A 24,948-nucleotide genomic window follows, 5' to 3' on the forward strand; every position below is an offset into this window, starting at 1 on the left:
GTTTGTGTGTGTGTGTGCGGGTGCGTGCGGTGTGTGCGAGTGGCGTTTCTTGTTCTCTTGCAGGGTACAATGTTAAAAAGCCACCGCTAGTCGCCCCCAGTGCTCCTACTCTCTGGGTCTTTTTGTCTCTAGTGCAGATTAAACGTCACGTCCGCACTTGAACTTGAATTTTATCCCATTGTACAGAGGCAGCCCCAGCCATAGAGAGACAGAGCGCTCCCAGAGAACCAGGACTCCGCCATCTTCACATTGCAATATATAATAGTAATAGCCAGCACCAGCCCAGCTGCACTGGGGGCTTCCTTCCTTCCAGTCCCAGTGCCAGGCGAGGGGGGAAGAGTGCAAAGTGGTGCAGGAGCACTGGCAATCCAAAAGCACCAGGGCAGAGCAGTGCCACTTGAACTGGGAAAGAGGAGACACAGTTTTGGCTACCCCTTTTCAAAAAAATTCTCTCTATATATCTACCCAGCAAGGGTCAAGCTCTGAATATTTTTATTTTTGGCAATTTTTTTGTCTGGGCAATCCCAATTCTAGTACTTTTTAAATATACATTCCTGCCTTTTTTATTTTTTTTCTTTTTTCTTTTTTCCTTTTTTTTTTCTTTTCTTTTTTTCTTTTTTTTTTTTTTTTTCCTTTTTTACCCTCCTGTTGGAAAAGCGCACTTGCCAATTTGCGAAGCACTCTGGAAAGAGGGAAAGAGAAAACTGTCACTGGCGGTGCTATCCTCCTAAGTTCAAGAAGAGATCTGGAAGTCCAAGTGCCAGAAGCAGTGGAGAAAAGACAGAGTGTGTGAAAGAGAGAAAAAAAAAAGAGCGAGAAAGCTTTTCCTGCTGATGATGATGATTTTTAATTGAGAGAGGATCCCATCCAGTGCACCACAGCAGCAACAAAAAAGGAGGCTTTTTTTCCTTTTTTTTTTTTTTTTTTTTCCCCCCAAGAAGAAGAACTCGATAAAGAAGAAGAAGAAAGAGGAAAAAAATAAAAAAGGAAAGAGGAGGAGGATCGCCCCCCCAACACATCACCCCAAACCAGTGCAGCTCTCCAGGCGATGCCAGTGTAAATGCCAGGGCAATGTCCCGTCGCAAGCAGGGAAACCCGCAGCACTTGTCACAAAGAGAGATTATCACACGTAAGTTTGAACTTGGAACCAGACTGAGCCGAAATCGAGAAGCAAAATTAGGGAAGGGGAGGAAGCGGCTGGGGGGGGGGGGGGGCGAGATTCCAAGAGCAACCAAAGCTGGTAAATGACTTCAGAGAGAGGGAGAGGAGAAGGGAATTAAAGAGGGGAGGGGGGTGTGTGGCTAGGGGGGATGGGCTGAGGGTGGAGGGGGGGAGAAGCCCGAAGTTTGCCGTGCGTTTTTGCAGCGGTGCGGAGGTGAGGCGGTCAGGCAGGCGGCGTGGAGCGGGAAAGGCGCTGCCGGCGGGGAGAGCGCGGCGTGGCGTGGAGCGGCGGGGGGCTCCTCCGGGGAGCGAGTGCGTGTGCGGGGGGCGGCGGAGCCGGGCGCGCAGCTGCGGGCCGGGCCATCCCGCCGGGGCTCCACCGCTCGCCCCCGGCCCCGCTCCTCGTTCCGCGCTCCTGGAGCAGCGCGGAGCGGTGGGAAAAGTTGGCCGAGCGCCTCGCTTCGGCGTGACAGCCGGGCCGAGGCGGGGGGGGCGGCGGATCAAGGTGGGCAGAGAGCAGGGGTGAAGCGGAGCGGCCGGGGGGGGTCTTAACGGGAAGCACATGGAGGCGGTGGGCCGGACGGAGCAACGCGGGCCGGCAGCGGCGGCCGCCGAGCCCCCCGGCGCGGGGAGCGGGGGCAGGTAGATGGGCAGGCTGAACCCTGCCCGCCCCAAATGCATCGCCGGCGGGGGGAGATAACTCTCCTCCAAAGTGGGGGGGAAGGCAGGAGAAGCTTGTTTGAGGCTAGAGGCAGGGCAGGGGGTGCAGAGGGGCCGGGGGCGGGAGGAGGTGTCTGTCGGAGACATGGAGCGCGGGAGAGCCAAGGTGGAGGACAGGGCTGGAGGGCACGAAATGAGGACCAGGCAGCGGCATCGGCTAGGGTGCTGGGGCAGGAGCGGATGCTGCACTTTGTCGAAGCTCCCATTGTGAAATGAAAACACACACATACCCGCCCGCCGCGCCACCCCCCCCCCCAAAAAAAAAAAAAAAAAAAGAGAAGGAAAAGATAAAGTGGGGGGAGGGAAGGAGGCACCCCCCTCCAGCTCCAGCATCCCCCTTCCTCCCCGTTTCCACCCCTAAAGCCCCGGGAGAAGGGCGAGCGCCTGCAGGCACGGTCGGGGGCAGGTCCCCGCGCCGGGCGCCCCGCTCCGCTGCTCCGCCGCTCCCGTCCCCGCGGGGCTTGTGCCGCGTGGGGGGGGGAAAGAAGTGAGGTCTCTGCCCGGAGCGCGGGGCCACCAGCGCTCCCCACTTCTCCGCTACCACCGGGGCACGGCGGGGGGGTCAAGGAGGTCCCCATTTCCCTCCTGTAGCATGCGACCCGTTTGGGGGGGTTGGTAGAAAATTCCCGGCACACCGTGGCGAGGTTTGGGGGAGCGGAGGCCGGGATGGGGCCCCGCACCCCGCCGGGAAGGCCGGCCGGACACCCCTTTCCCCTAAGAGGAGTCCGCAAGTTGCTGTGCTGCGGGGGGCGGCGGCGCACACCGAGCCAGCCCGGGGCTGAGCCGGAGCCGCGGTGGATCCGAATATTTATGTTGAGATTTTAAAGAATTTAAATAAATAAATAAAATATTCCCCCGGCTTCTCTCCCTCCCCTGAAAGCCAAGAATAGGAGCCATCTGCCAGGAGCATTTGGTGCTTGCGAGCTCCTCTTTCTTTGTTACCGGTGATAAATTTCTGTTTGTAAGATTTCCTTGGGAATCGAGATATCTATGTGTTTATCATTTTTCCACCTCCTGTGAGATTTTTTTTCTTTTCGTATCGGAGGGGCTTGGGGAGGGAGGCGGTTTGAGTCCGAAATTTCGATTTCTTAGTCTCTTTTTTTTTTTGGTGTACCTTTATTTTTTAACCCGTTCCTCCCTCTCCCCCCCGCCCCACCTCCCAGCCCATCAGCTGGTGGAACACAAATGAAGATGCATCTAATATTAAGTTATTTCTGGGGGGTTTGTTTTTAATTAATTGTTATTTTGGAGCCAGATTGGCATCACCATAAAAGGTGGATTCCCCCCCTCCTCAGCTCCCTCCCCTTCGTTAATTGCATTTTTGTTTTTAATCATCCGGTTTGGAAAATGCATTTCCCTTTTTATTGGTGGCTTCTTAATTTTTTATTTTATCCTTTTTTAAGAAAAAGCATCAACAACCTAACCCCTCTAAATCGCCCTGTGAAATTTCTCCCACTTCTTTTCTGTTTCAGTTCCGAGGATATGTGTGGTGTTGAAAGGGGGTGTGCGGAAAATCTGGTTTGTTGCGCACGTTTGAATTTATTTAAAGGGGTGAAACATTTATTTTCTCGCTGATGTTGCTGGTGGTGGGGGGAGGTGGGGTGGAGAAGAGAGACAGGTAGGTTTGTTATTCCAGTTTGATCTCCTTTTCTGATCGCTTTACTTGAAAGTAAATAATGAGGCAGGAGAGCATGAGAAGGTGCCGAGGAGCTGCGTGTACAATGGGTTTAGCGAGGAGGCTGGGGAGGAATGGAGAGCAGAGTGGTACGCAGATTCCCTCCCTCCCCTCCTGTATTTATCTGTCTCTCCATCCTGAGGAAGCTGGCGGAGAAATCAGGCTGCATACTGAACAGTGGCAGAAAAAAATGAAGGTATTCAGGGGAGGAGGAGGTGGGAGCCGGGGGGAGGGGGGGGCGCGCTGCGGCTGGGGCTAGGGGGAGCAGGGAGCGCAGGCATTTCAGCGCACAGGCGCGGAGCCTCAGCTGCAGGCTTGCAGGAGGAGGTTTCGCAATCCCCACACTCCCCGGGAAGGTGTCATTCTTTGGGGAAATAGCAGCCAGGGAGACTGTCCTCTGCAAGGGAGAGTTTGGAAAGTAGCGGGTGACAGAATGGGAAACCAAAACACTTATAACAAAATAAAGACAACCCCAAGCCAAGCCCCCAAAGCAGGGATGGTTTGATACTATTTTCTGAAATCTTGCATTTATGTCATGTTCAGCTTGGGCTCACTCTCCCTTTTTGGCATCTGTCAGGAAAGTTGCATTTCAGGATGGATTGGAGGTCTGTGCCAGGCAAGGAAGGAGAGATTGGGAGAGAGATGGGGGGAGAGAGAGAGAAGGGTTTTCTGACACTGTTCAGCTGGAGTTTATTGGGTTTCATGCTCTTGGTGTTCAGAGAAACATTCAGATCCTGTGTAAGGCAAACACCACAAAAAGCAGAGGGGCTGAAATGTAGTCGTGCTCCAGAGTTGCAGCGTATCCTTAGCACAGTGGTCTTTAAATCTGCAAAACAGGATGGCCTGTTTGTCCTTGCCAGGTTCACCCAGGCAGCCCCGTAATAGATACATGTGCAGGGCAAAAAGAAGGAAAACACTTAGAGAAGAGCAGCTCTGGACCTTTATTCAGCCGTGGTGGACAGAACAAACTTGGTAGTCGAGCTCAGTTAGATGAGTGGACAAAGCCAAAGAGGCAATTATGTAAAGAGGAGGCTGAGCTGTTGAGCTTCTCTATGCAAATAAATGTTATTTTGGTTTGATTCAAATTGCTGATTTTCCAGCTAAACATCTTTTTTTAACTCAAGAAATCTGTTTTCAAACTAGTCCTGCATTTTGTATTTGAAGGAAATGTGAAAGGCGAGAGCATGTAAAAAGCTTGCTGATAGCAGTTTTGCAGAAGGCGGCAAAGCAAGAACATTTCTGTAGAGCAGAAGTAAAGACTGGGAGGGAAAGGTTCAGTAAAATCATACAATTCCAGGTAGAAAGCCAGGTTTCCCAAGGAGGCTTTTCAGTACCTGGTCAACAGGTTCCCTAGGAAAAGTAATAATTTCCTTTATTGCTTTGTATTTGTACGTAGTCATTAGCAATAATAATTAAAAAAACCCTACAAGTTTTTGCATGTCAAAGTTTTCCAAATTGCTTCAAGGAGCTTCTCTTAAAATGCATTTAGATTTAGTGCAATTAATGCACTTTTTCCTACAGAAAAACAAAGCAAAAAAAACCCCAAAAAACAACAAAACACACCAAGGTAATACATTCTAATACAAAGAGAATGTAAGCTGTGACTGAAGAATTAGAGAGGAAATTATTATTATTTTGGAGGCAGCTGACTTTTTCATAATACCTGCATAGTTGTGCACGGAAAAGCTTAACATGTTTTTAAAAGGCATTACATGTGTTGGCTTTAAATAGGACAGGAAAAAAAAGGTTGCATGTTGTTGACTTTCACTTGCCGTTCATTTGAATGTATTTGTACCAGACTTGTGAGATTTAAAAAAAAAAAAATACTGGCACATTTTAATAGTTTCTGGTATTTTAAAATGTTTTTTAAAAACTGTTGCAGCATAGCTAGATTGAGGATCTAGGTTGTTCTGTCCTTTTTGTTTGATGTGCTCAGTGGCTTAAATAGATATACAGCGGGTGAGAAATCATTTTGCATTTTATGTTATTTGCTGGTCGGCAGATGCAGAGCATATTTTGTCAGGCTTATTTAAATATTGAGAAATAAAAGTCTTCAAGATTTTACAACCTGGCTGCCTTTAATAGGAGTGGTTGGAGCCCTTGTCTTGCGCAAAATGTATGTTTCTCTGGAGAACAAAGGGTTGTCTTGTGGCGTATTTGACAATAATTAGGACTTACAGGAGTGTGCGCTCGTAGAAGTAGTACAAATTATTGATACCGATTACCGACTCCAGTTGACACCTCTTCAGCGGCTCTTCCCGGGGCTGAGCTTCCTGCTGGCAAATCTTTTCGCTTAAAAATTGCCTCTGTGCAAGACTTTTGCTTCCCTTCCGCGTTTCCTACCTGGATCGCTTTGCGCTCCGTGCTGTTTGTTGATGGAAAAACACTTTCCAAAATAAACTTTGCTGGCTTCTTTTTTGCTCGCCTCCCGAGCCTGCCTGGTGGCCCGGCTGCCAGTGGCGGGAGATGACGACTAGGGGGAGCTCCCGGCCCGCGGCACGGCGGGGCCGCTGCCCGGGACGGGATGCGCTGCCCGGGGAAATCACAGCCACGGCTCAGGCAGTTTACGGTGTTGCAAAATGTTTTCGGTGTAAAGTTGTGGTATTGATTTTCATGCGAAGATCTATACAGCACTAGCTGAGAGGGGCTGTGAGCGAGACAAATCTATTTTTAGCCAAATTGTGGCTGAGTAATGGGCTCGGGCGGGCAGGAATTTTTAATTCAAATTATTTTTTAACAATGCCTTTTATCGTCAACGTACGATGTTTAAATTCTCAATTTGTTGTTGTCAGATAGCAATCAGGCTAATTATACCTGTACAAGAGTGAGTCTCTGTGCGTGGGGGGAAAAAAACCCACAGAGACCCATTTGTTTGTTCCAGTGGACATAAAAACACAGAGTAGGGAAACTGGAGTTCTAGGGGAAGGTGTGTAGAGCAATAAAGCAGACATACATGTACGTAATTTGGTGTTGATTACATGTCAGAAAGCCACATATATCCCTGCCGAGAGGATTTAACATTAGATAGTTTACCTTACTTTCATCATCAGACCCTTATAGCAAAAAAAATCTGCAGTTCCTGCAAACGAAAATAAGCTTTTTTTTTTTTTTCTAGAGAAATAAACACAAAATCACATCTGACATGCAGAAGTTGCTGCTGAGCAGCTCACAGGCTGCTCTGCTGGTCTTGTGCTGTTCTCTGCTGCAGTCGGCTTGTGCTTCATGGATGGACTTTAGCGGGACGCTTTCTTGCCCAAACATATAATTTTGTGGCGTACACATGGGAAGCTTTGATCGGTGAATGTTTATTTCACCTAACCCTAGAAATTCATCAGGTTATGGTATTGCTAACATAGCACAAGCATCTTCTTATTTTTATGGCACAATATGTGGATGGAGGTTATCCTGTGACAGGAAAGTGCACTTTATTCTAACCTGAAAGAGAAGTAAATTAGGTCAGACAAAAGATCAGGGCTGTCATCCGCTGTACAAAACCCCTTCACTCTTAGGTAGTGAGGGCCAGCAATTTATCTGATGATTTCTCTACTTCATTTATGTTTGAATTGAGCTAGTTGGAAGCATACAGACAGCAGCCAGCTCGTTTGACAGACCGATAAGCTGAAGAGCACAGTGCCCAGGCCGCTGCTGATGCTGGCATTCCCCAGTCGCGGGAGAAACCTTCCCTTCTCCCCTCCTGAAAAATCAAACTTTTCTGACGATGGCTTTCCTTCCATTCCACGACTGTTAACTTTCACCAAGAGAAACAGCAATCTCCCTCTCCTCCTCCCCGTCGCCTCTGCCCACCCAGCACACGCACAACCACACTCCCCTTCATCCTGCTCCCTCCTCTGCCTCCCACCCGTCCCACTCCCCCAGGTTGAAGCCTGGTAGAAAAGTCTCCCCACAGAGACCTGCTACCTGAAAATGGCTCTCTGCTTCACTGATGGAGCTCTTCCTTCTTTTTGATCGCAGTTTTGTTTCTCGAGGGTTGTGTTGCAGTGGTCGGTTGAATTTGGTCTCCCCTCAGTAGCCTCCAGAGAAAGCAGGCGGAAAAATAAATGAGGGCTGGGGGTTACTGCCTGCTTTAAAGTTAGTGGTACCATAAAAGTGCTTGGTGAAGCATCAGCATTGGCTCTAGATGGATTTATATATATGTATCTTTTTAACGAGGGAGGGAAACGACAGCAATAACTGCGTGCATTGATAAATGCATGATTCATTCAGCTGCTCTTACTACAGCACCTTCCTCTTTCATGTTTATTTACTTTCTTAAAATGTATCTGGGCAGGCTGCACATCGTTCCTCGGCACCCACGGTTACAGCCTCAGAAGCAGCTGTGTGTTCAGCTCCCGAACATCAGTTAAATTTGCTCGCTGTCCGCCCTCCCTCCCAAAATGCTGTTTCTTGCTCAGTACTGTAGACCCTTGTTGGAGCTTTAAGTAGTAGCCTCTTTCTCTTTCTTTTTTCTTTTCTTTTTCTTTTTCCTTTTTTTTTTTTTTTTTTCCAAAGGATATATAAAAAATGCCTAAAGCAGGCTATTCAAAAACAAATTAAAGCAGAGGGACACACTTCATGCGTTGCAGGCACACGCCAGTAGAAGCAGGTTAGAGAATATCATCATTTTACTGGCAAAAGTGACACCAGATCGGGGATTTGATTAATGGTGCAGCATTCACGGGGACTTAGTTCTGTATTTTTGACATATGCAAGTCTTTTGTGTAGTTGCCTCAGTGCAAGAAATTCCTTTTTTAAATTTTTTTTTTTATTCCTGGAGCAGCTGATAATTTGTGTGTGTGCTGGATTTGCCCAAGGTACTTTCCAAAGACTAAGCACTAGGCAGCACAGTATAAAAAAGGAATCCAAAGTTAAGGGAGAGGAAAAAAACACGCTGGTTTACTTAACTTTTTTATGACCCCTTTTACTAAGCCACTGGAAGAAGCCATAAATTCGCTGAATGTTATAATGAATATGTTTCAATGAAAGTAAAAAAAAAGGCTTAAGAAAATTGCATATGAGCAACAGTGTGCCGTACACAATTGAGAAACACAGTTGCTTTTGAGCCTGATATTTTAGAAAAGAACAGAGCTGTTGTGTGTTTAATACATGTTCAAAACTAATTACTCAATTTTGATCATGCCTTTAAAATGCTTGGGTAAGAATCTGTGCTTCCAATATCCTTTTCTACACCATTTAAAAGCTTGCACCCAAATACTGCTCCTTCTCCTTTTGTGGCACCGAGCGCTCCTTTCTCTCCTTGGTTGTCGTTTAGTTTTAAATAAAACAAATGTATTCACTGGGGAACAAAGCATGCTTTTATATCACATCATCACATCCCATTTTATCTGTTGAGATTTACAGCTGCTGTAGTCTATAGAAGAGCCTATGCATTTTACACTTTCTAAAGCAGTAAATATTTTTTATGAACGTATAGTTTACTTAAGAGGAGACACATCACCGCCTTCTTTACCACTGTACATAGTTTCTGATAAAATAACATATGACTAGTGTTGGAGGTTTGTGTAGATCCTCGGGTATTCTTGGCTTTTGTCCTGTTTGGGTCCAGTGTGGTTATTGTGTTGTTTTCCTTCTTCATTTCCCTAAACCCTGATGCCTTGCCTGGCTCTTTGTGGGGGTGCTTGGGCTTGCTTTGTCTCAGGTGTGTACGGAGGGTTAAACTGCTTTCCCAGGGATTTGGGATACTTCTGCAAAAGGTGTCTGATGTACCGGTGTTACAGGAGAACCCTCTCACTCACAGCTGTGCACGGGGCTCACTCAGGTGCCGGAGTGAAACCGGTTATTTCTCCCTCCCGCCCCACACCACAGGGTCCTGCTCCACTTGGTGCTGGTAACCAACAGGGGAAGCTCCAGGGGCTCCATCCCGCTGCTGCAGGCCAGTGTCAGTGCCCAGCCTGCCTCGGCCACCATTGCCACCACTGGACAGGGACACAGCGGCTGGTGTGTGGCAGCAGGGACCGGACGGCAGCGGCTCGACAGCTGCACCGGGGCCACACACGGCACAGCAGACGGAGGTTTGCCGCTGCTCCTGCCGCCTTTGTGCACTTGGCACATGCCTGGGAGCCGCTCGCAAAGAGCGGCAGAGCTATGGGCCCCGGTGTTTCTAGGACTTCCCCATCAAGTTGTCTCTTTTGGCCAACTCAGGCTCAGACTTTAATTTAAAAAAAAAAAACAACACAACAAAAACCAACACTCTGAACAATTGTTTTTCAGTCCTCAGAAAAAAATTTAAAATTGATGGCAGATAAGCAGTGCCTAGCACCACTGAGCACGATGCTGATGCAATATATAGGCTTAAGCTCAACACTGCACCTTGAAGCTGCAGGGAGCTGCAGGGAGGCTCTAGAAACGGGTTATTGATAAACTTAGATGGCGAGGAGCCCCGTCGCCTGCTTCGAGCAGCCGTTAGTCTTTGTGCAGTGAGGATCCTGACACCGATCTCGGCGATAACCCAGCTAGAGAGCGTGTGATCTGAGCTATTTCCGTTAAGCATGTTGATGTTACAGTAAATGTGACATGTGGGTGTTGATTGAAGGGACATCATTTTCAGGCCTGCTTGGGGCCAACACCCTGAAGAGCAAGTCACTTCTTTGTGCTCGCTCCCAACTAGGCTGAGCTCTTTCTGGATGTGCCTTCAAGACAGCAGTGCCTGTGTGTGGAGAACGGCATGCTCCGCACACTGCGGCAGGCTTGCGGGTGGCTTCCCATGCCTGGGCACCAGGAGCTGTGTCACCATGGCAGACCTCAAGCAGCCCCAGCTTGTCCTGGAGGCAGGTGACCCCTGAGGTAGCTCAAGCTTTGCCCCCCGCTGGGTAGAAGGTTGGGCAGTGGCTGTGGCGGAGTGCCTGGGCAGGCAGGCCACTCACCCACCATCTGCAGCAAAGGCACTGGCAGTGCTTGCCTTAACCCTCCGTTATCGATTTGTGCAGAAGCCGACCGCGGAAGGGAGGTTTGACATGCAATGCTTTGGCTCGGCACCAAACTGTTCCCCCTTCCCCCTTCCTCTGCCTCCTCTTGATACTGTGGGACAGGAAAAATACAGAAGAGAATAGGTTGGCAACTTTTAGAGCTGTTCTTACCTTGGTTCTGCAGTGCAATAAATTACTGCTGCCTGGACCCAGCCTCACCCAAACCCCGTAAACAAGCATCCACGGTTTTGTCCTTTGAGGCTTTGGAAATTATTTTTAGTAACTCAGTCTTTTTCACTATTAATGGGTACAATTTTGAGACATCTGACAGGCAGAAAGTAGTAAGCATGTGCATTTGCTTTAATATTGGGCACGAGAGTATTGTTTGTATGGGGCACATATGCTCTAATGATGTCACCACGCAGAAGTAGGAGCGCTGGTGGTTTTGCGACAGTGCCTTTATGAAATTAAAGAGTTTGTCCACTGTATTTTGGCATGGTAGGCAGCCAGAGAGCTTGGAGATGCTGTTTAGACTCCAGACAGCAAGTGTAATGCTTTTCAAAGCAAAGCAAACGATTTAGATTGTCCGGTTGCATTAATTTCCTGTAGCCATCGGATAACAGCAGTGTCAATCATGTCCCCACAGATCACCCGTCCGTGGCTCGCTGTGCTCCCTCGGCAGGCAATGCCAAGGCAATCCTCTTCGGAGGAGTCTCTGGGTGCAGGAAAAATGCTGGGCACACCTTAGTGCACCTGGAAGAACCAGGGCATGATTCCTGGCTGGAAATAGCTCGTTTGCATTTTTTTCCCCTTTTCCCCTCTAAGGGAGTTTTTTTGGTTGTTTTTTTGGTTGTTTGTTTGTTTTTCTGTGTGGCTTGATTTCTCCTTCTTAAAAAAAATAATTTAAAATAAATACTTGTGAGGAAACAACCTCCTTCCACCAAACCCAGCTACCAACAAACAGCAATAAAACCACAGAGTTAAATTCAAATAATGTGAAGCGACTTATTGGAAACCCACAGACACCAGTGGAGTCAGAACTTTAGATTGAGACCGGCCTAAATTGCCCCATTGGTATTAAAGGACTCCTTAAACAGCCTAAGATCTTGGCTGTTGTATTAACTAGGCATGACCCGATGTGTTATGGGCTGGACTTGTAGGCTTTTTTCTCTTTTCCTTTGTGGATTTTAAATCTCTCCTGTAATGTTACTTGAATATAGGTTTTTAATGGCTTAATTGAGTTGTCAATAGGAAGCTTTTTTTCCTTTTCTTTTTCTTTTTTTTTTTTTTTCTTATTCTGAGTGAAAAAAAAATGCAAATTGACATGGATAAAATGCATTTGAAGATCTATTCAGTATTTTGTTTTCCATTCTGTCTGTTTTCTTTGTTACAAATAAGGGGATGTCATATAGCTTCTGTATTGTTGGGTATATGGCTGGTCTCATGCTTAATGATTTGCATTAAGCTCAAATCAGAAATAGAGCTGAGTAAAAAAATCTTTTGACAGTTTGAAACCCAATTACTACTGATCATGAGGGCTCGGCATACCAAGAAAAGGAAAAGCTGATTTTTGGTAATGCGTTGACTGCCAAAACATGAAGGAATACCAGATGCAATTTTAAAAAAGTGCCATTGCAGAGTCCTTGGAAAGAGAGAGTGAGCGAGTGTAAGTGAATAGGCATATCTGGATTTAACTAATATTCAAATGAAGTTTAGGACAGAAAAGAAAGAATTCGCAACAGTTTAGCTGTTTAAACCTCCTTCATGTTTCGCAGGCACCTGGTCAATACCCTTATAAAATGCAGCAGTTTTGCTACATTTTCTGAAGAGCACAATTTAAATCACAGGCAAAAAAAAAAAAAAATCCTCACATCAAAAAGATAATAAAGTTGAGATCTGTGCTTCTCTTTTTATTTGTTATATGTACAAAAATGCCAAAATTCAGCCTTTGTAATTTGAGAGACGGACTTTAATCTAAAGGCTTTACAGGAATGCTAGGTGGAACTAGTTGCAAGCATTTTCCCCCTCTGTCACCTTTCTTTCCTTACGACCCTTGGTTCAGTTCCTATTTTCGTGTTGTCTTTTCCAGCTCTTTGTCCCATGTCATGTGTGTGCATCTACGTGACTGTGCCTCTGTGTGTGCATGCTTTTTTTTAATATTTTGACGCTCTACTCCCCCTTAATAGGAATTCTTCCTAGAAATAGCGTGCACACTTCTAAAGGACCCTTTTTCAGTCCTTTTCTTTTGGCTCTAAAACAATGTATTTGTAATTGGTAATTAAAGGTGCAAGCTCTCTTCAATATAAACAATATTGCTCAATGTTGGACTATTAAAGGGAACTGCAGCACTAAATAATTACCTTTTACACCGTGACATGGTGTTTGCAGGCATCCGCTGCCTTCCCAGTAGTCCCTGTTCAGTGCAGGGTTATGGTTACGTTTTCGCTAAGGCAAGGAGGCATATTTTCACGATATAAATTGGTGAACTAATTACATAGCACTGTCTTCAAACTCCTTTTAAAATTAGATTAAGGGGAAAAGGTAATTAATGTTTTCCATGAGCATTGCGTTGTGTATTTGGTAAGCCTGGTGTGGGTTAGGAAAATGAAGCCTTTCTGTGCCCATCGTCTGCTCTGGCAGGACAGCCCGTGCTGGGGCACTTTGCTGGGGTCTCAGTCCTGCTGCTGCCGCTGGTGCTGCGGCTGCTCTCTGCTTCGCCGCCTGTGAGCTCCAGTGCAACCTGTCATACATCTGGTAGAGACACCGATCAATTATTTATTCTGGAAGGCAAAAAGTGGGGGTGATTCTTTTTCTAAACTGCCTTTTTCAAGGCTCAACGATTTTTGTATCCAGGTAATACATTTCACCTTCTACCCCTTGTCCCTTTAATACTTTTTTTTTTTTTTTTTTTCCCCCAATTTTCTGAAAAGTAGGACAGAACTCCTTTTGTTTTTGATCAGGAGGAGAATCCAGATCTGAATTGTAACATCTGTTTATCTCAGTCCCACTTCTCTGAGATATTTGTGTGACTTGCTTTCCCCGGGAAATCCATAAGCAAACCACTCAGGCTAATAGAGAACATTTTTCCTCCTTTTCCTTTAATCCTGATTCGATTAGAGGTCTCACTTGCTGATTTACATACTGTTGGTTCCTCTGTTTTGTTCAGCCCAAATCCTGTAGTCCTTGCAGAGGCAAAACAGCCTTAGGCAAAAGTCAGTGGAAATTTTCCCCGAGTAAAGCCCAAGGTTTGTGTGATTTGGCAGTTACATGGCAGAACAAGAGAAAACAAACCAAAAAAGCACGTTTTGCCCTAGAAATGGATTGTGATCTGTAATTATTTTATAATGTAAGAATTATCTCTAAAATGCTCATTAAAAATGCACTTTTTATTAATTATGAAATGAGAAGTTACTTATTTCTTAGAAACTGATGCAGGTCACTCAGAAATGCTTTCACAGTCTTTTGGGGTAATGGTATGAAATCCATCAGGTCCATGTGCAAGATTAAAATAAAAAACTTTTATTAACCTATATAGCAACTGCAGACGTATTTGACATCAGTATGAGTCGAAGATTTCAGGCTCAGCCAATATTCCAGTACATTAAATAAGTGCCTAATTCTTTCTCACTGCGCACACTTTTGAAACCCCTTAACTTCTCATGAGACTATATCCTGCTTACCTTAGTCTTGCAGTTGTGTTAACGGGTGGTTGTTTAACCTTGCCGGTATCTTTGTAATGGAGCAAAGTGGTACTCATTTCATATGCCACAGGTAGCCCAATCCTGCTTGTTTGGAGCACACAAGCACTTCCCTCCTTGCTTTCCCCCACTCTGAAATAGGAGGAGAGGTTCAGGTGCATAACATTTGCTGGATGGGGCCTTAGCCAGATGGCTGGGAGATATGGTGGGAATGAGAAGGTGGGATAAAAAGAGAGGAACTATTTCAGACAGTGACTTGGGGCTTGAACATTTGCGAAATGACCCTTTGCTGATATTCTTGCCGTGCTGGCAGCAGTGTGAAAGAGCTGTCAGAAAAGCTATGCCAGGTCAGCCTTTTCATTTTTTTTTTCAGGCAGGACTTGGTTGCAAAATATATTGAAATCATTCTGGGAGAGCAGAAAAACTGAAAAATAAAAGAAAGATCTAATCAGGCTTGGCTTCTTTGGGAGGGTGGGGGGAGGCTGGGCCTCTCATGATGCATCCTTCAGAGTGTGTGAACATTCAAAGCAATCTCTTTCTCTTCTCCCCTCATCCCTTTCCTCCCTCTTTCTCCTTGTCCATGTAAAGCAGAGGCTGACCATGTGGAACCGGCACTCGCCGACGAGGATGAGAGCCTGGCAATAGCAGAGCCGGGTGGCATCAGCATCGCCGCAGGTGGGACAGACCCCGACTTGTTAACCTGTGGACAGTGTCAGATGAACTTCCCGCTGGGAGACATCTTGGTTTTTATAGAGCACAAGAGAAAACAGTGCAATGGCACTGTTGGTGCCTGCTATGAAAAGAGCATGGATAAGAGCAGCCCTCCCCCCTCCTCACGCGCCGAGCTCAGGAAAGTGTCAGAGCCAGTGGAAATCGGGATCCAAGTCACACCCGATGAAGAAGACCGTCTTCTCACGCCTACAAAAGGAATTTGCCCCAAGCAGGAGAACATTGCAGGTACAGCATGTTTTACACTCAATCAACTGCCTAGGTAATCTTTTAACGAGGGCCCTCTAGAAAGTGCCATGAAACAGAAGCTTCAGTAACAGATCTTTATAGGAACCAGCGGTCTGGAGGATCTTCAAGGCTCCACAGGGCTCAGCAGGGCTGTCCATCCCACGCTTCATTTAGCGTAGCTGTCTGCCAGGGCCAGCTCCTGGAGGGAGGGAACTCTTAATCTCCCCAAGGAGTCCAGGGGCAACCTGTACACATAGGAAAAAGCAGAAGGCGGTGGTCAGAAACCATTTCAGGAGCATCTTTAAAGAGGTAGCAGTGGTGGAGGGATAAGTGACTTTGGTGAGATGCTCAATTCAGTCCAGTTCAGACACTCTGTAATATGCAGACCCACTGGGAAGGACCAAATCCTGACTCCACTGAAGACAGTGGAATAATCCTCTTCCCACTGCCCGCACTGCCTGCAATGGGAAGAAGATTTTTTTGCTAGAGCAGGGGTTTATTAAATCCTTGCTTGTCCCCTTGATGGGGATAGACATCAGCTTCTGGTCTGCATTGCTGACTGTGCTGCCTGTCCTGGGTCTCTGCAGCTGTCTGGAGTTGGGTGGGCGACACCTGCATTCACATGCACACCCCAAATGGGGCTTTTGAATGAGGAGACTAGGGCACAGGCTGGCCCAGATGAGTGAATTACAGGCATGCCTTTTTCTAAAACACCGTGCAGTTAACGTTTGCTCTGCGGACCCCTCCAGCTCAGAGGCCGGTAGTTGGGTGATGGAACCCACCTGGTCAAGCTGCTGTGCAGCGGTTCCTGCAGAGCACCCGGCGTGGGGCTGCTTCCGACATGCTGGGCGTTTCTTTTCTCTGCAGCCGTGTGTTCCTCTGCAGCAGTGAAAGGAAGGCTCTGCTCCCTGCTAGTGTGTAGGAGTTTCAGGTTACACAGCAGGATCTTTCCTCAAATGGGCCTTTTTTGTTCAAATCAGTGGTATTCCATACAGGAAGCCAGTGGCAAATTGTCATTGCTGCCACTATTCCAGTTTCTCTAGGAATTGTCCTGTGGGATTAGATCTGACTGTCCAGGATTCTGCCTGTAGTAGAGATGTTCCCATTAGGATGTCCCCAGAAGACTTGTGAGAGGCTCCTGTCTTTACAATTGAAGATTCAGAGTGTCCCGCTTTTTGCACTGGAGGTCTCTGAGTCAGTCCCAAGCATACCTGCTGGTCTTGGCCATCATATAAATGAAGATGGGGGCTTTGAACTGCTTCAGTCTTCACATCTCCAGATGATCTATAGGCACATGCCACCCATTGAGTACCTTGTTATTTTCTAGGAATCTTTTATGGGTGCAGTCACCATCTTAGCAAGGTAGTTTTGGGGGCATTAGCAGTGGCAGCCTGCGCTGTAGTGATGTAAGCAACCCTGCTGTAAGACCTGACCTTGTCCTTTCACCATCCTTTTTCAACTTTCCCCATCCTTTTGCAGTTGTGAATAGCTACCTCATGTTGTAGCAGATTTGAGGGCTATATTTCCTTCCCTTTTGGTGAGAGCAGCAGAGATGCATTCAGGACCTTCGTTTCCAGTCTGCTGAAGGTTTCCTGAATGGTGCTGAGCTCTCTCAATAGCTGATGGTGCTCAGCCCCTTGCAGAGAGTACCCAGTGCTTAGTAAGACTGGTCCAGGAGACCCACGGTGTTGTTGCTGTCCAGATCTCACATTTTACTAATCTATGCCCAAGTTCAGTCCACAGCAAGATACCTCAATGGCTTTACTCAGTGCAGAGGTTGCTGTCCCATCCCAACTTCTGGGGGTCAGCATCAATATAACTAACGCTTTTGCCATGCAGAAAATCTGCTGGGGGAGGGGGTAATGGGGGTGTTCACAAATGGAAAAGGCATGAAAAAAAAAATTTAAAAGCCAATCTGCAGCACCTAATCTCTTTCAGACGAAACTGAATATCAAATGAAAATATGTAGGAAAGATTTTGAATTGAGAAAAATAAAAGGATTTATCATTTGACTGGCATTTTCTCAGCAGTGCACGGAGATAGGGACATCCACTAAATAGTGCAGTAAGAATGCTTTCTCAATTAGGAGCCCAGCTCCGAGATAAAAAGGTGCAGTGTCCTTCCATATTTTTTTAATAGCAGCGGATAGTTTTCAATAGTAGGATAAAAGCCTCACATTACAGCCATGGAGGGTAGCCATGAAAAACCCACAGAAGTCATTCACTGGAAAGGCTTTAGTGGGATATACCAAACCCCTTATTTATATTTCAATAGAAAGGCTTTCTGCATTAGCCAAGAAAATCAGAATCTGCATTTAACATTAAAGGTATTTCCCAGTGAGCGGCTGTAGAGCATTGTTGTTAGATTTGTTAAAAAAAGAGACTAAATACGATTTCATAAAAGGGAAACTTAATCTCTAAGGCAGCTTTCTCCCACCTCGCCACCCCCTCTCTTTATTTTTTTATTTTTTTGGTAATAATGCAACAGCCTACAGTATTTTTACTTTATATGTGACGAAAGATATTCTTAGCCTTTCTGTACTGTGACAGGAAGAATGAATTTCTTTATTCCACCAAGAAATATGTAAAATAATCCCTTAGAAGTATGGGGAGATATGTTTGTTCAAAGCATTTAAAATGTTATTTTAATCAAAGGCACAAAACACTTCTACATGCTGTGTCAGCTAAAGGAGACCATTACATTTTAACAGCAAATCATGCTCTTTTTCCCCCTTCTAGCCAGCCCCCCCACTTTGAAACTAACTTTTTTTTTTTTTTATTAAATAAAAAGGCGAAAAAGATTAAAGAATAAAAAAAACTTCAGTGGCTCAAATGTACAAAGTAATTTAATATGGTGGAAGCATTAATTATTTTAGCTTAATTGAATTCTGAGGACTGCAGTAGTTGCATTTTTGTAGACAAGCTCTGTTTATTATTTCTTTGTGTAGATTAACAGTAAAGGAAACATAGATAACTTTCAGTTATTTATTGTAAAATAAATGTGTCAATTCATGTGTAAAGCAAGCTGTTCAAAGATAATTGAGTCTTTATATTTGAAGAGGGAAACCAGAAATCACCCACTTGCCACTCCGGCTCTCTGAAATATGCTGCCACTGCTGCTGCCCTCAAATAGGTTTCAGCTCCTCTCCTTGATCTTCTGTTATTTTTGTAGACCTTCTTATTTGGTCGAAATGATTTGTGTGGCCTTCTGCGGTGTGACTAAGCAGCCAAACCATACAGCTTACCATGGCTGAATGTACGGAGGGTATGTCAAACGCTGAGCTTGGCTCTGCCATTGTACCTCTCTTCCCTCTGGGCGCGAGGATGCTGGGATGCAGCACCATGCCGAGTGTTCGCCCTGATGCAGGATGCTTCGGAATGCAGACATCTTTCCTTGCTTGCTTTTTTTCTTTATTTCTTTTTTGCTTTCTTTCTTTCTTTCTTGGTAACTCTGTTTGCTGTGGTCACTGAATGTCTCTTGGCCACACAACAGACCTTGTGCTGTTTCAAGGGAGGCAGGTAGAACTCAGGAGTCTGCAGGAATTTGCATGCATGCAACACAAATCCCAACTGACATTTCTAGGTATCAGTAGAGACAAAGGCAACTTTATCTTTGCAATCAGCTTTTAAAGACCTCCTGATAATGAAGTCTGTCATCTTTTCCTGACTGGCAACTTGCAAATTCAAGCTTTTCAAGGTGCTTTCATTTAGTTACGGCTGTTCCTGAGGTGTATGGTAGTATGTTACTGGCACTGGAAGGATGTGACTTGCTTAGGAGCAGTCTGTCCTGTAAAGTTTCTGGGTTTTTTTGTTTTGTTTTAAATTGGCTGACCTTTTTGAAAATCAGTTCTACCTCTTGTACAGAGGGTGTGATAGTATCAAACAGATGTACCAGATTGTTGCACAGCAAAACACAGGCAGGCCAATGAGTTGGCTAGGAGTTATCAGTTACTGCTGCTTTCATTTCACCGCTGGCAGGTATTTTGGAAACAATTAGACCACTGTTGTATTTTATACTTCTTTTTATCTTTCATATTTATCAGATCTTGGGCATAACCAGGTGACCTGTCCTGGCTGAAGAAGGTCCCGGGGAGGTAGCTCATGTTGTCCTTTTATTGATGGTGTCTTCTGTCCTCCTCATGGCCCTGCTGCGCTCATGGGCCATCAGGCTGTTTCTTACCAGGACTCTTTGAAATGAACCAAATTAAATAAAAAGTAATGTACAGCTTGTTTTTAATGCTGGACGGTTTCAGAGAACCCCAGCAGAGAGGAGGTAGCCTCCATGGGCCAGGCACCGCTTGGACCAGACCTCCTCCAGCTTCACTTGTTGGTCCACGTGTTCGAGACAGCATACCCTTGCAGACAGATAACCACACCAGAAGCAGAGGTTCATTAAGACAGGATAGTTAATTTCTGCAAAGATGGTGGTAGGAATGGGGAGGGGGTTGGCTGGAATTCCTCGTGCATCCCATCCCAGCCACCAGTGCTGGCCTCCATACACTGTGTACTTGAACTAGATGTGCATCGAGAAAAAAGGCTCCCTGTCAGAGACAGGATTTAACTGCAACCCCTGCTCCACGAATGTTCATTTCAGGCTTTTGAATGGTAAAACTGCCAGTGAGAGAAACTAAATAACTTGCATGTGCTGGAAGCCAGAGATAAACACCGCCGCAGGTTGCCATGAAATAGGCTATTTGATATATTTAGAATTGTTATTTTTTTCCAAATTAAGATTAGTTAAATCCATGTGTGTTGTGTGAGTGATTGTTAACTCAATGGCATGGATTATCCTTTTTTCAAATCATGACAGCTAATTATTATTGCTGTCTACCCTGAGACATTCACTTACAATGTACCATTATGGACCTGCGCACCCATATTAACTGTAGGATTCAGACAGCCATCGTGATGCCTTCACACGTGAGGCGAGGAAAACGTGAGCTGAAACAACCCGAGGCTGGTGGCAACAATGTCGGTGTCGGGAAGGTTGGGAAGAGATGTCCTGAGCAGCATCGAGTCAGCACAGAGCTCGGGGGCCAGAAGCTGCCACAGCACAGGGTCCTGCTGCCAGCACCTCTTTAGGGCTGTGGGTCTTGCAGGAATGACTTATCAAAGCCAGGCCAGGGAAAACACTACTTGAGGAAGAAGAGGCTTCCAGAAGTGTGTGGTAACAGTGCCTGAGAAACTTGGGTTGTAACTGCAATCCTTTTCGTGAGGCTTTTCCAGGCATGTTTCTTCCCTCGCATCTGCCATGCTTTCCCTGAGCACAGATTAGTTACCTGGCCTCCTCCTTCTCCTCCTCTGCAGCTTTACCAGGTATTTAGCAATGTGTTTTGCTAGTTGGTGTGGCTGAGCAGCTCGGTGGGGGGACACACAACGAAGGTGTCAGCTGCAGCTCCGTGAGAGCAGGGCTAACAAGCAAGTCTCCTGCCCCCAGGGACCTCGGCTGAGGTCCTGGCTTAGGTTCTGGGTAGAAAAACAAGCCGCGTGATCTCACCCAGCACCCTGTCTGCACCCAGGGAGGGTGGGGGCATGCTGGGGGAGCCTGGCTCTCCTCTGAGGGACAGGACACTGGCAGCTGCTTTCCCCTGGCTCACTGCAGCTTCAGGCATGACGGCGGGCTGCTGAAATATCGACAGCTTAAAGTTTTAAGGGTGACGGTGAGGCCAGGTGGAGGCGTTCCAGAGGATGTTATCCATATTTTTAGGGGTCTTTAGGGGGTCTGGTGCAGAGGGTGCTCAGTGGTGGCTTGGCAGCCCACCATTCTCGGCATGGCCCCCAGTTGGCAGTGAGAGAGGGCAGGACTGCGGCTGTTGGCACTGCCAAGGCAGCGGTAAGCACCCTGCTGATCCCAGCAAGAGTTAAAGGGGAGAAACCTGCAATTATGAAACCCTTTCTTCCCCTTGCTTGAACTCCACCGCACCCATGTGGCGTGGCTCCAGCAGCCTCTGCTCAGCCCGGCCCAGGGGCCACCAGCCACGTTCTCCCCTCACCCATCTCAGTTTGCCCCCAGCCGCGTCCTTCCCAGGGTGTGGCCCCACCAGGCACTGAGGCTTTCCCAGCATCCGCCAGAGTCAAGTGTGAAATTAATCACACTGGGCTTTAAAAACAGACCAAAAAAACACTGAGGAATATCATGCCCTCAATTCTCCCTGCTGGTTTCAGCTTCTTGTTTTGTTCCTCTCGCCATCCTGTTTTTCAAAGTCATTTTCTGTGCCCTGTGTGTGATGAGCTGGACTCCCTTGAGGCCAGGACAGCAGGTGACGATGCCAGAGGAGCAGCAAGTGGTCGAGCCCGGTTTCACCTGGGGTAATTCCCCTGAAACTGGTGGTGCCATGCCAGACGGATGGGGTGGCACAAGCTGGGACCTGCCCCCTAATGTGCGGGGTACCAAACTGTGAAACAGGAGCTTGCTGCTGTTATTTTCTCTCTCTAGTCACTCTTAGTTACAGTCATCTTTGGTTTTACATGTGACAGTGCTAGATAAAACTCTTTCGACAGAAGTGCCATTTTGCAGGCTGATGAGAGGGGATTTAAGAAGGTCATTCAATAAACGTGGCCAGAGCCTTCTCGCTCCGGGGTGGATGTGTACCGGGAGTCACTCTGTTAAGAGCAAAACTTGCTTGTTTGCACCAACTTGGCACTACCGTTTCCCTCTTTTAATTCAGTGGAAGGACTCTGGACTTCCTCAGAGGTAGAGCCTAGACAAAATGTCACCCAATAAAGTGTTTTTTTTCCTTTATTTGGGTCCTCTTGTGAAATTAGTTGGGTCATGTGTGGGAGACCAGAAACTGCGTATATCTCCACTTAGTATTAGCATGGAAAGACTGGTAGATTTTTTAGACAACAGTAATGGTAAATGATGAAAAGGCACTGGTCAGCTAGTCATTACTCATTTTGCTTGACAACTTTGTGAGCAACTGTTAGGAGTAAAGTAAAAGTAGTGCCCAACCATCCTATATACTGCTTGGGTATCTGTTTTGGTGTGACTAATAGCAATAGGCTTGTGCTCAGTGGAGTATTGACTGCAAGAGAGGAATTTGGGTGCATTCACAGGGGAATTTTGCACTGGGATGTAACCGAAGGAAAGCCAGTTCCATAGAAGTACTATAAAACAGGAAAGCTCCTATATAGAGAGAAGAAGTTGCTGTTCCTCTCCTGTGGTGAATAAATACATAAAGGCACAGAAATTGTTCCTTTGCTTCAGCAGGACAGAAGTGCTGCTATAGCATGAGGCAGCCTCCCTTCATGTCTTTTCAATAGATTGTTTTTCTGTCTCAGCCTGTGTTTGAACTGCGCTGCCTATATACACAGTGACCAAATCGGCTGTGACATAAAGGTTGAACCTTTCTAGGGTTTTTTGGAGATTGGAACATTTTTCTATCATAACTGGAGAAAAAAACCTTGTGAAGTAATCATACTTTTTGTACAAGAAAGGCTTGGATTTCTATGTCATGTCACATAACTTCAAAGGGCATAGATTTGGGGCTGAGTTTCAGCGCTGGCTTCAGTGGCTGAGTGGGAAGATGGGAGCCCAGAGGGTGAGAAATAGAGGAGGGAGGCCAGGCATAGCAATAAAACTATGTTTCTCAGCAGAGAGCCCTGGAAACCTGGAGAAACTGGGTAGCTCTCAGCCAGGGAGATGGAGGCACTTGCTCCAGCGAGAGCATCCTTTTCAGCATGGTTCCTTCTCCCTGATCCCTCCCACCCTCCAAATGGTAATTGGTGGGCTGTGCAGTATAAATGTTATAAAAAAAAAAAAAAAAAAGAAGAAGAAAAAGTGGGTGGGTGGAGTATCTAGGGATTTGGTGTCTAAGCTCAGGAGTTAAGCCGGAAATCCCAGAGATGTAATGAAAACAAAACGGACTTTTCACTTGCGCTGTGGCATTCTGGCAGTGAGAACGCTTTCGTGAGCCAATGTTTTCATTGTAGGTTTTCTCGAGAGAAGTAGTGGAAACGAATCGTTAACCCCTTAACAGGAATGAATGTGGTTGCTGCAGCGGGGAAAGGAGATCTGTCTTGGCTTCTAGTTGCCATGTTGGAGAGCTTGGGGGTGTGTGTATGTTTGTGTGTAGTGGGGAAGGTGGGGTAGATACCGCTTGTAAGGAGTTTAATAATCTCACTGGCAGATGTGAAGTGGTTACTTAGCGGTTGTTGTTTTTTCCTCTTTGCATGTATGCCTTTGCAGAAAGGTTCGAGCACGATCAACACAAACCACTGTTAAGCCCAACGGCTCTTAAACTTGCTCTTTCTTCTGGCATTAAGTAGTGTATTTCTCGAACGAGAAATGAGGGACACTGCTCACTGGTCCCTCAGCAGGGTCATAAAAGCTGCAGATGGAAAAGACCTACCAGGTAGCAGATCCCAGTTTTCTTGGAAAGCAGAAGTACAGGATGTGTGTCTGTCACAGGCTTGTTACATATATAGCTTCAAATGTCCAGCAGCTTTGGATGGCGTTCAGCCTTACAGGAGTAAGCCCCTTCATTAAAAACAAGGGAGTTTGGGGAGGAAAGGAGGTGGGAGTGATTAATCTAATTTACCTTAACAACCACTTTTGGGTGAAGAGATTGTCTATCCCTGTCCTCCATGCTCTGATTAGGCTGCATTTTATTTCGATGTTTTATTTCACCTTTTGATCATATCTGGCACTTACCATGTTTCTCTCTCCACTCTCATTAGGGTATTTTATCTGCATGTATTCTTGCAAGCAGCATAGAGCAGCAGCCCCCTGCACTAGCTAAAGAGCATCTCATCTACCCTTTAAGCATCTCAGAAGAGCAATTAAAATCATTATACCCCTTCTTCCAGCTGCCCTAGATCCTCTGGTCCAACCCTTGCGTGCAGGTTGTGGGACTCTCGGTGCTGTGCAGAGTTTGGATGTAATTGCATTGCTGCTGCACAGGGCTGTGTCTCGGCAGCTGACCTTGCTCTGCGTGTCTGGCCCCTGAATAGATGTTTGCTTTCTTTCTTCCCACTCTGACAGCTCCCCCGCTCCACAATCTATCTCCTCACTCTGCCCCAGCCCATTCCTTGTCTGTTCAAGCTGGAAAAGCACCACGGCAGCGAGGTATTTGTGGCTGAAACTGTCTTGGCAATGAGCAGAGGCTGAGGAGAGCGTTGGTTCTCCCACATGCCTCTGTTTAAAGAGGGGAAAAATAAGAAAGGAAAGAGATGCTGCTGAATAAATGATGGTTTTACATGTTTTTTTATACCACGCTGCTTGTGTAATGGTCATTTAAACAAGGTGGAGTAGTGGGGGAGGAGAGAACAAGATGAGGCTGCAGTCAGGTATTAAACAGCTCTCTTCTTCTTTTAAGACATTTATTATTTTCAGAGTCAAACCTGTAACTGTAAAAGTCTCCTTTGAATTATTGGTGAGTCGCTCAGAAGTCTTCTATTATAGCTGATGTACTTGTGCACAGGCAAAATTCACATTTCATATTAGCACCTACTTGTTTTATTTTCTTTATTAAACCAACTCCCAGCTCATTTTTTCCTTTCAATACCCGCTTTTCGTTTCCTATTTTCTAGAGTGCCCTATTACTAGCTCATAAAAAGAGTTAGAAGCTGAAGGGAAGTTTCCTGAGCAAGAAGGAATTTTCTTTTTTGGCCTTTTTTTTTTTCCTTATGGCTTGGCCTGGAGCCAACCTGTCTTTCAACAAGTAGAGAGCCATTCCAAGTTGAAATTTATAGAGCAGAGTCCAGGTTCAAGGGCTGAAGCCCGCCAACAGCTCCAGCCTCTTTGTTACTGATTAATTCTGCAAGCGGTTCAGCTGGTTTGCTCACTTCTGCCTGCTCTTCACAGCACCGCAGCA

The 24,948-nt window shown here is 46.2% G+C and overlaps 1 protein-coding gene across 4 annotated transcripts in view; it reads left to right on the plus strand.

Moving 5' to 3' along the window:
• Nucleotides 1-1,071: 1,071 nt before the first annotated feature.
• Nucleotides 1,072-24,948, plus strand: part of BCL11B (BCL11 transcription factor B) — a gene marked incomplete at its 5' end in the record, with an annotated part of 89,815 nt that continues 65,938 nt past the window's right edge. For 2 of the 4 annotated variants that reach the window (XM_080344837.1, XM_080344839.1), the window contains 2 exons: nucleotides 1,072-1,129; nucleotides 14,766-15,134. In XM_080344837.1, the coding sequence (XP_080200963.1) occupies nucleotides 1,072-1,129; nucleotides 14,766-15,134 (427 nt within the window). The remainder of the gene's footprint in view (nucleotides 1,130-14,765; nucleotides 15,135-24,948) is intronic. The other 2 variants (XM_080344838.1, XM_080344840.1) reach the window with 1 other exon arrangement.

This window comes from Nesoenas mayeri (assembly GCF_963082525.1).
Source record: "Nesoenas mayeri genome assembly, chromosome: 5".
Lineage (NCBI taxonomy): Eukaryota > Metazoa > Chordata > Aves > Columbiformes > Columbidae > Nesoenas > Nesoenas mayeri.